Genomic DNA, 14,395 nt, shown 5'->3' on the forward strand with positions numbered 1-14,395 from the left:
TCCTATTGCATTAATGAATGTGCGAATGTCACTAAACTCAGCCAAAGGCTGGACTCCGTTTGAAGGTCACAAAAACAGACCATTTCCGGCTCCTGTTGCACCGCTGGGTGAGTCGCACATTGCAGGATCTCCAGTACTCAAACAGTTAGCATCTACGTTCTCAAAGCTAACAAAAAAGTGGCCAGATGCTCCGTTAGAAATAAATGATTGTGAATATGTGTGGTTAAAAGTGACTAAAAGAAAATGGTCTGCTCCTAGATGGACCGGACCCCACAAGGTCACGGAGAGAATGTCTTGTGCAGTGCGCTTGCATAAAAAGGGGGACACCTGGTACCACCTCTCATCTACCAGGCCGGCCGGATCCGCCTCTGGCTCAGCGATCCCACCACCTGCGGACCACCGGACGACCCGACCTGAGGGCCACGTCTGCTGATCCAGTGCCCGGTTGTCGAGCTGCAGTTTCAGAGGACATCATTCAACGGAGATTGAGTCAAGTGCCCTTTTTCCTGGGCATCATTCCACGAAGAGTCACATTTGCGGGCAGAATAATCCCGGTGACAAACAAAAGGACCTTGGGCAGTCTACCCTGAGGTCCTTAAAGAGAAAAAAGAAAAAGAAAAAAAAACTAACACGACACTCTTTTCATTCAACAAAGAACTTCATCACGAGATGGCTTCGAGGCGGGAACACATCTCCAAACGCTGTCACATCATGACACTTTTTCTCATGTTGATGTTGATGCTGATCTGGTATTTCTGTAACCCCCTTGCTCCAACTTTGAGCGTAACTACAACACATCGTATTAAGCGAGGTATTGATTCTCCACGCATTCCCTGGATCATATCCTGGACTTATGATAACTCAATTGCTGTGATAGTGGCTCCAAACACAAACACCTCTGTTAAAGTTCCAATTAAATCTTTGAAGGGATTTAGGGGAGGGAAGCAGACAAAAGGGGGGGACTGGGTGAAATACTGGTGGTATTTGACAGGACATTTACGGCGAGACTGGAGTGCTCTGATAACCACCCAGAACGGACGATACTGGCCTCCGGGAACGAGCAAGGAGGCAATTTTCTTTAGCAAAAGGATAACATTGCGTAAAATGGGAGGTCGACTCGATTTGACCTTTGCTCTTCCTGAAGGAAATATACGGCCGCCTAATGCAACTCTATATAACACCTACTGTTTTGGGCTATTGTTATGGGCATGGTTTTCCGGACATGATCCATATTTTCCCATTTTAGTTTGTGTAAATAAGACTATGAGTAAGTTAGAACAACCAAAAAATGACTAAATACACGATGGAGACCGGGGTGGAGGCTGTCAACGTACCGATTGATGGTGTAGTTGAGTGGTTCCGTGTTACGACAGGATTGTCCGGCAGCAGTAACAATTGGTTACTGCTGGCGAACGAAGCGGCTCGTGCCTCTGAAAAAAACTGTGTGGTATGTGTAGGACCACGTCCTCTACTGCGAGTAATTCCGGCTAAAATAGATGATCACTGTGTAATGGAACTTATGAATAAGACTGTCCCCGATGTCAAATGCTCTCAATGGGATAAGGTGTATCCCCTCGTAGATTGGCAGACAACTAAACCAATATTTTCAAACAAAGTTGCAAATGGTAATTTTTCATGTATTAAAATGACAGGTACTGGAGAACAATTGGGAGAACTAAATCACATCACTCAGTGCATTTTGGCAATAGATGTGGGGCAGAAGTTCCAACCGCGATCCAGGGCGGATATTTGGTGGTGGTGTGGTGATAACAGAATATTTGACAAGTTGCCTTTGAATACAAGAGGATATTGTGCCCTCATAACCCTCCTCCTGCCAGTACAAATCTACCCCACCTCTGTTGATAACCTTCTACAAATGATTGATAATTGGGAACCAAAATCTCCTCCTTCTTTTCAGAGAACCAAACGGTATTCTTGGCAAGAGCAGAATGTCCCCACCTACATTGATGCAATTGGAGTACCAAGAGGTGTGCCAGATGAGTACAAATTAGCTGATCAAGTACTCTCAGGATTCAAATCTCTAATTTGCGGGTGGTGCACCATTAAAAAAAACGTAGATAGAATTAATTATGTACATTATAATGTCCAAAGGCTAGGAAATTGGACTCAATCTGGTTTTGAGGCTGTACGCGGCCAGTTAGCTGCCACATCTTTGATGATATTCCAAAATCGAATTGCACTAGATATGTTGCTGGCAGAAAAGGGCGGAGTTTGCTCAATGTTTGGAGATCAGTGTTGCACTTTTATTCCTAACAACACTGCACCAGATGGAAGTTTAACCATTGCAATTGAAGGACTGCGGACACTCAATAAGAAAATGAAAGAGCATTCCGGTGTGGATACTTCTGTATGGGATAATTGGATGGCTGTATTTGGGCGCTATAAAGCTTTAGTTTCCTCAATTTTGATATCTGTTGCTGTTTTCGCTGCTTTGTTAACCACGTGCGGGTGTTGCTGTATTCCATGTTCCATGTATTTGTTCTCTTTGCCAAATAATTATTACCACTGCTATTGAAAAACAGGACGTACAAAATAAGTCGTCTTATATGATGGTTGCTTCTGCTAACCCATTCTTGCCTACTATTGCATCCAATGTGGAGGATGAAGATCCTGCTGGTATTTTCCTCTAAAAAAAAATGTTTAAATGTTTATTGTGGGCTCTTTTGAGCCCAATTGAAGGAATGTTAACATTATTAACATTGTTTTGCTGTTTTCAATTTATTTATTTATTTAGCTGGCCGACCTAAAATGTGCAGTTAGGACAGCTTCAGGGACACGCCCTGATTCTGCATTTGACCACACTCACGACATTAGCATGACCGGACGTCTCTAAGACAGTACTCCCCAAAAACCAGTGACGCGTTCTCAGGCAATTTTTCAAGCCCCAATGGTTGGCTGGCAAAGGTTGACCCCGCTACAGGAAATTCTGCCATGGTTTATAAACCTTACTTGCCCTCTGACTTGAGTGTGTTGTTGCAGAAACTTCCCCCAATGCAGGTGGGGGGTGAAAATTGGTTGAGATCTCTTCAAAGGGAGGTTACAGGACAGATTTTAACCGCGGGGGATGTGCGCGCGTTCTTGAAGCAGGCGTGCCCTCTTTCTCAACTAGAAGTGTTGATGAATAATTCAGGGATGTCTTTAATGGATGGTGAGGCTCTCTCACATGATAATTACCTGACACTGTTTTCAGCGCTTGGCTCACTGTTTCCAATTCCTGAGTTTGTAATTTTAGACTTGATGTTCGCTCCAAAAGCTGACGAGGAGGCTGCGGCATTCATTGACCGTGCCCTTGTAGAATATTCTTTGAAAACTGGACACTTGCCGACTGACTCTGCACTATATTCGCAAGTTTTTAGAGCAGCGGTGTTGAAAGGTGTCCATAAGTCTGTTGTGCAGGCCATGGAAGTGAATCCTGATCTTCCTGGTGCAGACCACACCAGATGGCTATCTCATCTGAAACACCACCTACGGAGGTATGCTAAAGATTTAGAGTCAAAAACTGAAAAACATAGGAATACTGAATTACAATTAGCAATTATGCAATTATAAACTTTGAAGTAAAAAGAGGAAAATATTGCTCCCCCGGCTTCTACTGTTGACTCATCACCTCCTGTTACGTCTGAGTGTATTATGTATCAGTCAGGTCCATTCATGGGCCAAACCAGTGCTACAACTGTGGCCGCACTGGACACTGGGCTCGTGATTGTCGGCAACGCCCACAAGGCTGGAGAGGCAGAGGGGGCAGGCGTCAACAAGGAGGGCGCGGCTACAACCAGCCGAGGGGACGTGAGTCACAGAACGCTCCACCCCACCTGGCTCCACCCCAGCAGCAGTATCCGCCTGTGCCAAACCAGCAGTTCCTGCCGCCACCTGGTGGACAATTTCCACAATGATGGGGCCCTGAATTCGCATGCCAAGGTAGGAGGAACTTCTTTACCATTTATGGTCGATACTGGAGCTCGTCACTCTACCATTATGACATTGCCACCTGAAAGTTCCCTCACCGCCGAAGGCATTTCATTGGTTGGATTCAAGGGAGAGGAAACTATCCTGCATATGACAACTCCTATACACACCCAGTGTTTCACACAAACTTTGCTGCACTCCTTTGTGTTTGCACCGAACTGTCCAGTGAATCTTTTGGGAAGAGATCTTCTCATAAGAACTGCTCCATTGATCCAGTGTGGCCCGGACTCTTCAGTTTCCAGATGGACATACTTATTACTGCGCTGGTGATTCCGCCTCCAATGTCTCCACCCAATTTCCAGTGGTGCCTCAACACGCCATGACATGCACCACTGCTGACATCTACTGGGCAAAGATTGACACTGATTCCTCCGGCTGGAGGGATGCTGAAACTTTTTGGACACTTTGGTCGTCTTGGGTTCGTAATCTCAGGTCATATGATATGGTATCTGACTGTATGCATTGCACTCTTTTCTATGACAGATGTGGTGATGAGATATACAGTGAAGCGTTCCGACCAATTGATGACAACGCCTGGGAGTTGCGTGTGGGTGATCTGTTTGCAGGCAAACCCGGTGTGGCTTATTCAGTTGCTCTGACTGAAGAACAATCACAATGGTATAGGATGGCAAATCCACCTGATCCATCTATGCCTCCGTGCCATCCTCATGTTTCACTGATGGTGTCATCCCAGCACACGGCGAAAGATTTGGGTCCATTTGTCCTGGCCTGCACAAAAGCAACTGATTGGCAACACTCTTTACATACAGACTTGCTGTATTCCAAATCTCTTGATGCCTATTGGATTAAATCAGATTTATTTGTATCTATGTCTGTTTTAGAACATCAACTTTTGGACCGACATCATGGAAGAAAAACATCTGACAGCGAGCTTGCTGGTGACATGTTGCAATCCTTGCCTACTGCACTGTAACACAAGTAACTTTTAAAATGAAACCCGACTCCATTTGGGTACCACAGTACCCCATGAAGGAAGAAGGACGAATTGGCATCTCAGTAACAATTGAAGGTTTGCTAAAAGCGGGGGTTCTTGGCAAAATTGATAAGTCTAACTACAATACTCCTATTCTCCCAGTAGAAAAGAAAAATACTGGTAAATTTCGAATGGTACATGATCTAAGAGCTATTAATGCTGTAGTTATGACCCCTACACTGCCGGTGCCCAATCCTCACTCGACTCCATTATACACTCATTTTACCTGCATTGATCTTGCTAATGCATTCTTTTGTGTCCCTCTTGACCTGTCTATGCAGAAGTATTTTGTATTTACGTGGAATAATGAGTGTTACTCCTACACCAGGCTTCCTCAAGGTTTTGTGTTGTCTCCTGGACTTTTCAATGCTTCCCTTCGACAGTTCTGTCACCTCTCCAACTTCCTCTGGATGTTCTTTTGGTGCAGTATGTGGACGATCTACTCCTAGCTGCACCATCCGAGGCGTCCTGCCTTCAAGCTACACAGCTCCTTTTGAGCCATCTGGCTTCGGTGGGTTTGAAGTGCTCCAAAGGCAAACTCCAAATTGCCCGACCTCAGGTTTCTTTCTTGGGTCGTCTTGTCTCGAGACATGGAACAGGTATGTCTCCGTCACACAAAGATGACATCTTGCACCATCCCAAACCGACAAATGTCAAACAAATGTTGGCTTTTCTGGGTCTTTGCAACTACTCCAGACATCATGTTCCGGATTTTGCGGAACTGACTCATTCTCTCAGACAATTAGTTAATGAAAAAGGAATGAGAAACCTATCACATATTCTTTTTTGGACTCCAGCTCCTTTGTTCTGCTTAAACAGTTCTTGTCATCAACTGCGGCTCTTGTCATCCCTGACTACAACAAAATGTTATTTCTGGATGTTTCTGAAAAAAACAGCAGTGTTTCTGCTGTTCTTTTTCAGAAAGGGGAAAATGGTAAAAGAAATGTTTGCATTTATGCATCAACGCCTCTTGAAAAATATGAACAACGTCATCCTCTTTGTGCAGCTTTTGCTTCAACATTAGCTCGCCAGATTCAACATTAGCATCAACATCAACATTAGCTCGCCCGATTCAGAAAACATGACACAACCCCACATTTTGTTTATACATGAAGGAATTCACATGGCAGAAGGCCTGTTGGAGGGACAACCCCATTGCTGCACTCAGCGAATTTTGGAAGAGAACTCACTGAGAAATTACCTTTACGACACACCACTGGACGACCCAGACTTGACGTTATTTACGGACGGCTGTTGTTTTAAAGGCAATAAAGGACTCCAATCAGGTTTTTTCTGTAACACAAATAATAGGAACAACTTTTGACATGATAGTGGCAGAGAGACTCACAGGGCCACAGTCAGCTCAACGAGCAGAAATAGTGGCTGTAACAACTGCACTGAAGCTAGCACAAGGAAAGACTGTGAACATTTACACTGACTCTGCGTATGCACATGTGGTTGTGCACACCGCCATGGCAGAATGGCAAATAAATGACTTCATGACTGCAACAGGGACACCTATTAAACACCATCAAGACATTTTTGCGTTGAAAGACGCCTTACTACTGCCTAAAGCAGTAGCTGTGATAAAATGTAAAGGATACTCAAGAAATAATGATTTTGTGTCAGTAGGAAATGATTCAGCAGACAAGGCAGCAAAGGAAGCGGCGGGCTACAGCCCAACACTACAATTGATGGTGAGCGAAGGTAAATTAGGAGAAGGACAAGAAATAACCACAGAAACAATTAAGCTGTGGCGGGAAAAGGCAAGTCCAGAAGAAAAAGTGTGTGGATGTCTAAAGGGGGGCAAAAAAGATGAAGTAGGTATATGGCGGAAAGAAGGTAAATGTATTCCATCTCAAAAACAATAGGAAAAAAAAGAGAGGGAAGTCGACAAGTTTGTCTGTATGCATCAACTCCACTGGAAAAATATGCACACATGACAGTTCATGTTGAATTAAAAGAATGGAAATGAATTAGCAGATCAAAAAAATAAAAAAATAAAATAAAAAGGTTGCGGGGTACCGACCTACACTCCAACTAACTGTAAGTGAGTCTGAATGTGATAATTCACAGGAGGTGATCAAGCTGTGACAGGAAAAAGTAAGTTCAGAGGGGGACAAAAAAGATGAAGCATATGGCGGAAAGAAGGTAAATGTATTCCATCTAAAAAACAATTGAAAAATCTAATTTCTGGAGCCCATGGAATATGCCATTTAGGTGTGGAAGGAACATTGAGACAATTACACACCTGGTGGCATCCTTTTAATGAGACAAATTGTTAAAAATGAACTGCAGGACTGCAGTGTTTGCAAAAGGTATAATAGTATGCATACATCTGAACCTCCCCAGGGCACTCACTGTCCGGCCGGACGTGACAGCTCTGGGGACAGATGTTTTTTGATGGATTTCACTGACACGCTAAAACCAGTGGCAGGATACAGATATTTGTTGGTAATAGTGGATTCCTTTTCAGACATGGCCAGAGGCATATTCATGCAAATCTAAAACAGTAAATAGAGTGGTAAAACATTTGATTAATCATTACATACCATCACATGGGTTTCCTAAAATTTTTTATCAGACAATGGAACCCATTTCAAAAACAAACATCTAAAGCAGTAGAAAAGGCATTGGGATTAAAACACATTTGGTTCAGTGTATTATCCCCAATCCCAAAGACAGATTGAGCGAATAAATAGAAATATTAAAGAAAATTGGCTAAAGCATTGGCCTCATCAAATTTAAATTGGCTACAAGCTCTTCCTGTTGCATTAATGAATATGTATAGTTAAAAGTGACTAAACAAAAATGGTCTGCACCCAGGTGGACTGGACCCCACAAGGTGACAGAGAGGACATCTTGTGCAGTTCGCCTGCACGGAAAAGGGGACACGTGGTTCCACATCTCGTCTACACGACCCAGGCTCAGCAATCCCACCACCTGATGACCTGATGACCATCTGATGACCATCTGATGACCATCTGATGACCATCTGATGACCATCTGATGGCCTGATGACCACCTGACGACCTAGGCTCAGCAATCCCACCCCCTGACGACCCGACCGGAAAACCACGTCTACTGATCCAGTGTCCAGTTGCCCCTATTGAAGGCATCATTCCATAAAAGGTTGAGTCACATATACGGGCAGAATAACCCCGGTGACCAATCCTAGGACCTTGGGTAGTTGATCCTGGGGTCCTAAAGAAGCTGGCAACACCCTTTTTCATTCAACAAAGAACATCATCTCGAGATGGCTTCAAAGTGGGAATGCATCTTCATCTGCTGCTGCATCGCGACACTCTTTCTCATATTAACTTTTATGCCAATCTGGTATCTCTGGAAGCCCCTCAGTACAACCTTGAACATAACCACAACACATCATATTAAGCAAAGTATTGATTCTCCACAAACTCCCTGGCACCTCCTTCGAAAGGGGGACATCTCTTAACTATCAACTGTGATACACATATGCTTGTTCCACTGAAAAATCTTTTAAGGAATCACATTGTTCTTTAATGCCACATAACTGCTAAACAACTTTCTCTCACCGATAAAGGGATGTTTCATTGTTGCCTGCTTTTGCTTCTTATTATAATGATAATGTCCAATCTTTCCACACAACCCTTGCTTAATGTTGCGCCAGCCGTCTGCGACCATGACGCCGCTAATACCTTTTTCTCTGAAATGTTTATCTGCTTGTGTCGGACTCTTTTGAGTCCGAATGAGGGAATGTTGACATTCTGCTGTTTCAATTTAATTATAACTGTTTGATTTTAGTTATAACTGTTTAGATTAGTCATAACAGTTTTAATTTCCTTAGTAAAGCTTGATGAGTGTAATAATGTGACGGAACGTTTGAAGATTCTTCCTTCCCTTTCCCACGTAATTAGCCATCTGTTTTGGGGGAGAAAATGTGTTAAAAAGTATTCCTTTGTAAAGTTGTGTTTGCTTTGAGGGAGCCAGGTTGTCTGGCCTACTGTGTTTCCGCCCGGTTGGCCATCTGTCGGGGTGCCAGGTTGTCTGACCTACTATATTTCCACATCAATCGGCCATCTGTCCATGTGTATTGAGTACTGTCTGTCTTGGGACTTAGGAGCGGCACTGGAGAGGGGCGGGGCTTAAGGGCAGCAAAGGAGGAAGAGGGGTTTTTTGGGGCTGCTATGCGGAAACTATAAGAACGACTACAAGTGGGAGGGCACACACACACACACACACACACAAGGAGGAACTACAGTGATTTGACTGTAACTGTCCAGAAATTTCTGTAAAATAAATCCTTCGAAGGACCTGTTTCACCGATCTCCAGTCTGATTTTACGAACACGCGGAAAACATAAGGATAGTTTTTCAACATTACCGTGGAGGAGTCATTTACACAAGAAAGCACGTATGACAAGAAAGGAGCACAATAAGAGCGATCACCAAAGCGGGCACGTTGCACCTCGCTAATGATATGGCACCAATGTATACAGTGAGGAAGACTCGATTTCACCACTTGCTGAAAACAGGTGAACCCAGGTATGTGCTACTGCTACCTAGCCGCAAGTACCAGCATATTGCTCAAGTTGCCCCACGCCATTTGTTTAGGCAGTGGTTATTTTGCCGTGACTGGCAACTCAAATGCTAGCGATATTTTTGAATCTTTTATCATTATTTTTCACAAAATAAGGGCTAAACAGTCAACAGGTTTCACCTGTGTTTATTTCTACATAGTCTGCAGGTTAGGCTGTATTTTCTACAGGGCATAGGGCCATTTATACGTTTTTTTTGGGAACAAATGAGTTAATTGTAAATTCTCACAAAGGCATCAAAACTAAGAATGAACACGTGGAGTTGTGTATTTAACAAAAAGGTGAAATAACTGAAAACATGTTTTAGATTCTAGTTTCTTCAAAATTGCCACCCTTTGCTCCGATTACTGCTTTGCACACTCCTGGCATTCTCACATCTGGGAACTCCTTCAATACTGTTGGAAAACCATTTAATTTAATTTGAAAATAACTCGTTACCAGGTAAAGTAAATATTTTCACTACTTAAAAAAAAAAAAACGTTTTGTCAAGCAATTTGGATTTTTAATTTCATCAATATATTATTATTATTATTATTATTGTTATTATATTTCTCAAAAAAAAATCTAATTACATCCAGGATATATAGGGTGTTTTATTTTATTTTTGTATTTTAGTATTTATATCACACAAATGCCTCACTCCATAGTCTGACATATAATAATAATAATATGAATAATTCATTAAATTTGGAGTGGTAATGTATGTTCTACAGCAATCAGAATAAAAATAAAATAAATACTTGATATATGGTGATTTGTGGCACTTATGTCATCTATAGGTAATTTGTAGACAGTCCGAGCCAGTCCCTCTAGGATTTCGACTTTTTTATTTTTTATTGATGCTGGCTAAAATAGTCAATAATAGATTAAATAAATTGCCAATGCTATTAAAATATAGTGCTTAATGCTATCATGGCCAAAATCATTGCCATAACTATTACATTTACTCCTCAAAATCATCAGCTTCCACTTGATCTCTCTGAAAAAACATATTTTTGTACACTTTCAATTAAGAGAGTATGGTGATATATCTTCAGTTTATAATTCTACACATTTAAAGACATGTTTAATGATTGATTTACGTCAAAAAACTGCCAACTCTAGGCTTAACGTGCATCATTCACATACAAATGTTACTCCACAGCCTCCATGAGTGTGAGCATATTTCAACACTTTTCACGTGTTTAGCACTCAGGAAATAAGACAAATACAATTGTTGGCGCTATTAATTACACTAAGCGAGCGTGTTGGTATGACTTACCGATATCTTTATCGCTGTTATGGTGCTTGTGGAGTCGCAATATGGTACTTGGTGGAACAGAATTGTCAACATATCGCTCCTCATGACGGCCTTTTTTTTTAGCAAATCTCTACTGTTATTTTTGATTAATGTCACTCTTGTCAAAGTTGTCAAACCAGTTCCAGGCGAGGCCGGACGACACGTCCTTCACATCGTGACACGCTTCCAGCGGCACCTCCAAAATAAGTCACTACACATTTCAACTGTCAAGGCACTTTTATTGTGACGAGGACCAACAACAGCAGCGCCACTAACTGCACAAATGAAATTTTCAGAGCCAGTCACCGCACAACGTCTTGTAAGTTTGCTTCGAGCCTTGAAACTAATACATAAATAGTAACACAACACATTTCTCATACAATAATAACGGTGTTTCAAATATGGGGAGAACAATTAGTTAGATTAGTCCGTTTATTTAAAAAAAACTGAGTTACCTAACGCCGTTACCCCAGGATTACACCTCATGCATGTGCGTTGCACAGCCGATTCGTTTCCATTCTATCAGCTTGTTCAAATTACACTGGCTGCGTGTGCGCTGCGGACCAGCCGGAGGCCGCCACACGGATAGACCTATTATTTATTTTTGCCGGACGACGCATCCGTCGGTATCCGTCAAATGGCAAACTAGCACAGAACACATCATGTGGGACAGGAAGACCGACGCAGTTTCAAAATAAATAATTCCGGTTAATTTTCAGAATAAAATACTCACCAGATCCTATTTTGCAATCATGTCAGCAAAACGTTATAATGCTTAACACTTAATTAACTGCAGCTAACATGGACGAGGAGAGATTTATAATGGAGGTGAATTATATATGACACGGCACATCCTTTTTATTTGGACAACTTAAAAATGGATGCTGCAAGGATCGTCATAGTAGAAGCTGTGGGAGTGGACGGTGAGTTTAATCAAAAGAAGTCCACCTCTCTTTCTGCTTCTGTGTTGAGCAGACTTTGTGTGTTTGTCGTTGTTTTTAATGCCACATTATCGCACGGGATCACGAGAGACATGGCGGGAAGTTGTCGGCGACGGAGCTGCCGGATCGCAGCTGTGAGTTTTGTCCATAAAATTGACGTGTCCAGAGCACACGGTAAAGACGCAACGCACATGCATGCAGTGTAATCCCAGGGTTAGTTGAAACGCTGTTATTCCCAACACTGACTTGTATGACTATGTATATTAGAATACAATGTTAACAGTTTTTAAAACTATTTTATTATTTCTACAATGACAGTATTATGTGCCAAGTATGGTGTCCAGTTTTATTAATTTGGTAGCGACCACACACAAAAAAATTACGCATGAGGGTTTAGGTAGGGTTGAAGTGAAGCCTGAGACGTCTTCCTGTTACTGAAGTGGATACATGAAAGTTTGTGTTCACTGTGGTCATCGAATGAAGCTATCATTGCCAGCAGCCTATCCAATATCCACTCTCCTTTCTTGTTGCCCATTTCGTCTTTTTGTCTGTTGATTTGAGAAATACAGTTATACATTCCACACATGGGTGTTTTTTAAAATGTTTTATTTACAAATTATTTACTAATCTTAAGTGTTGCAAATGCCTTATTCTCTTTGAGAATGCAATATTAATGGTTGAACCAATATGCCATTGGTGGGGTCCCCCTTAAAGTGACTCTTTTGGAGGGACAATTGACACCACCGATATGATAGGTTGTTAATAAATATCAAGTAATCTGATTTTTATAATTAGATTCCTCTAAACAGTGTAAAAAACAGTGTTAAATGTCTACTATTTAATTGTTAATTTTGACACTTAATTGAGCATAAATAATGTTACGGTTTTGAGGTGGAGTGAGAGATTTGGACCAAATGCGAGGAGACTCAATGATCAGACAGAGGTAATGAGTAAACGTAGGGTGATTTAATGACAAGGCAAGTGGGCAGGACAACCGCTTTTTGAAATCTTTCCACTCTGGAGCCCGGCTTCAAAAGTGATCGGTGTCAAGCTCCGAAATCGCGCCATCGTGTGGACGAGCGGCCTAACCGATAAGAAACTTGTGAGGATACATTGAAACTGGCTTTCGTGTGGACGGGGCCTAAATACACCCCTGCTAATTGCTTGACAAGACACACCTGGGGAAGACACAAGTAAAAGAGGGCACTGACTGGTAGACCACACGGGGTGGGGAAAACACACACAGGTGGACGTGGTTAGACATAACGAGACAAGGGGAGAGACTAGAAACGCATTAAAAAAAACTTAACCACAGACGAAAAATAACAATCACCCCCCCCCAAAATCAAACAAAAACCCAACCCCACACAACCGAAACATGACAAATAACTTAAACTTGACACTGGCCATGAAGTAAATTTTATTTTTGAGCAGCATACAAATTGTTGCACACACATACCATTATATTGACAAGCTTATGAAATGACAGAAAAGATTGACTTGGAAACACATTATTAAATGCATACACATTTTCTAAATAATCATCAAAATAATGTAAAAAAAATGAAGAAAAAAGGGTACAAAAAAATTACAATTTTAATTAGGCATTTAGAAACTAATGAAAATCAGTCCAGTCAGTTTTTTTTAAGGTTGTACTGTTCACACAACCATGGTCTGCTCTCAAGCCCACTTGGAAGCTCTCCTCCTCATCAGTCTCTCCCCTTCACTGTCGATGGCCTCGTAAAGCTGCTGGTTGTTTTCTTTCATAGCATGTAGGTAGCCCAGGTAGCCGACACACAAGGTGATGGTAATCAGTCCAAATGCCATCAATGGTCTATTCTGGGATAAAATAAAATAAATTACAGCGTGCAATTAAGACAAAATTTAAAACTTAATTAACAAAATTTAAGACACAACTTAAACAAAATAGTTAGCTCTTCATAATTAAGGTTGTCGAAAGTATCGATACTTTGAAAAGTATCAATACTTACACGTCGTATCCGGATACAATCGATACAATGCGCATTCCCGCAGCGTCAGCCGTGCGGCACTCTACAAGCAGTGCAGTCTACTCGGCAGACAGCCTCCGGCAGCCACGGGAGCTGACACTGTGACCTCGCTTGCTCAGCTACGTTTTACGGTTGCTAAGTATAGCCAGTGCAGCAGCAGGAGGGCCAAACCAGCAAGTCTGGGTGGACAAGAAAAAGCAAGATGCCTTGTTTTTGTTAATTGGCCATTAGCTGGCTACTACAGTTAGCTATATGCACAGTAAATGTTTCGTTATTAGCCCTTAGCCAGCTAACGCGGTTAGCTTTATGCTCAGCGAATGTTGTTTTGTTATTAGCCATTAGCTACGGGCTCCCGGTTAGCTTTATGCTCAGTGACTGTGTACCAAATCCTGGTAAGATTAAGATATAGACTTCAGGGTGCCCAAAAAATCAAAATAGGTGTTGATAAAGAATAGGGTCCCCCCCCCCCCCCCCACCTGCAGGGTCAAAGAATGAGGTATTGAGGTTACGATCTGTTAAAAGCATAGTGATAGCAGCTGCTAGTACTGGTAGGGATAATAAAAGTAATACTGCAGTAATTAGTACTGCTCACACAAATAGTGGTGTTTG

The 14,395-nt window shown here is 42.1% G+C and overlaps 2 protein-coding genes and 1 pseudogene across 6 annotated transcripts in view; 2 read left to right on the forward strand and 1 right to left on the reverse strand.

Annotated features, from left to right (window-relative positions):
- Positions 1-669: 669 nt before the first annotated feature.
- LOC147158194 (uncharacterized) lies at positions 670-3,914 on the forward strand. Its single transcript, XM_086061708.1, is given in 5 exon segments — positions 670-1,284; positions 1,286-2,434; positions 3,001-3,169; positions 3,254-3,494; positions 3,665-3,914. Coding segments are annotated over 5 exon segments (2,424 nt in total).
- A 49-nt stretch (positions 3,915-3,963) lies between these two features.
- Positions 3,964-6,174, forward strand: LOC147158195 (uncharacterized; annotated as a pseudogene).
- Positions 6,175-13,167: 6,993 nt separating this feature from the next.
- The window catches only part of smim8 (small integral membrane protein 8), a 46,593-nt gene continuing 45,365 nt past the window's right edge, over positions 13,168-14,395 (reverse strand). For 3 of the 5 annotated variants that reach the window (XM_086061384.1, XM_086061385.1, XM_086061386.1), the window contains exons 2-3: positions 13,769-13,965; positions 13,168-13,611 (exon numbers count right to left, since the gene is read on the reverse strand). In XM_086061384.1, the coding sequence (XP_085917510.1) occupies positions 13,458-13,611; positions 13,769-13,803 (189 nt within the window). In that variant the 5' untranslated portion in view covers positions 13,804-13,965 and the 3' untranslated portion in view covers positions 13,168-13,457. Of the gene's footprint in view, positions 13,617-13,768; positions 14,243-14,395 lie in introns of those variants that run through there. The other 2 variants (XM_086061383.1, XR_015090881.1) reach the window with 2 other exon arrangements.

This window comes from Leptonotus elevatus, chromosome 18, assembly GCF_054856555.1.
Source record: "Leptonotus elevatus isolate MCC_2025b chromosome 18, RoL_Lele_1.0, whole genome shotgun sequence".
Taxonomy (NCBI): Eukaryota; Metazoa; Chordata; class Actinopteri; order Syngnathiformes; family Syngnathidae; genus Leptonotus; species Leptonotus elevatus.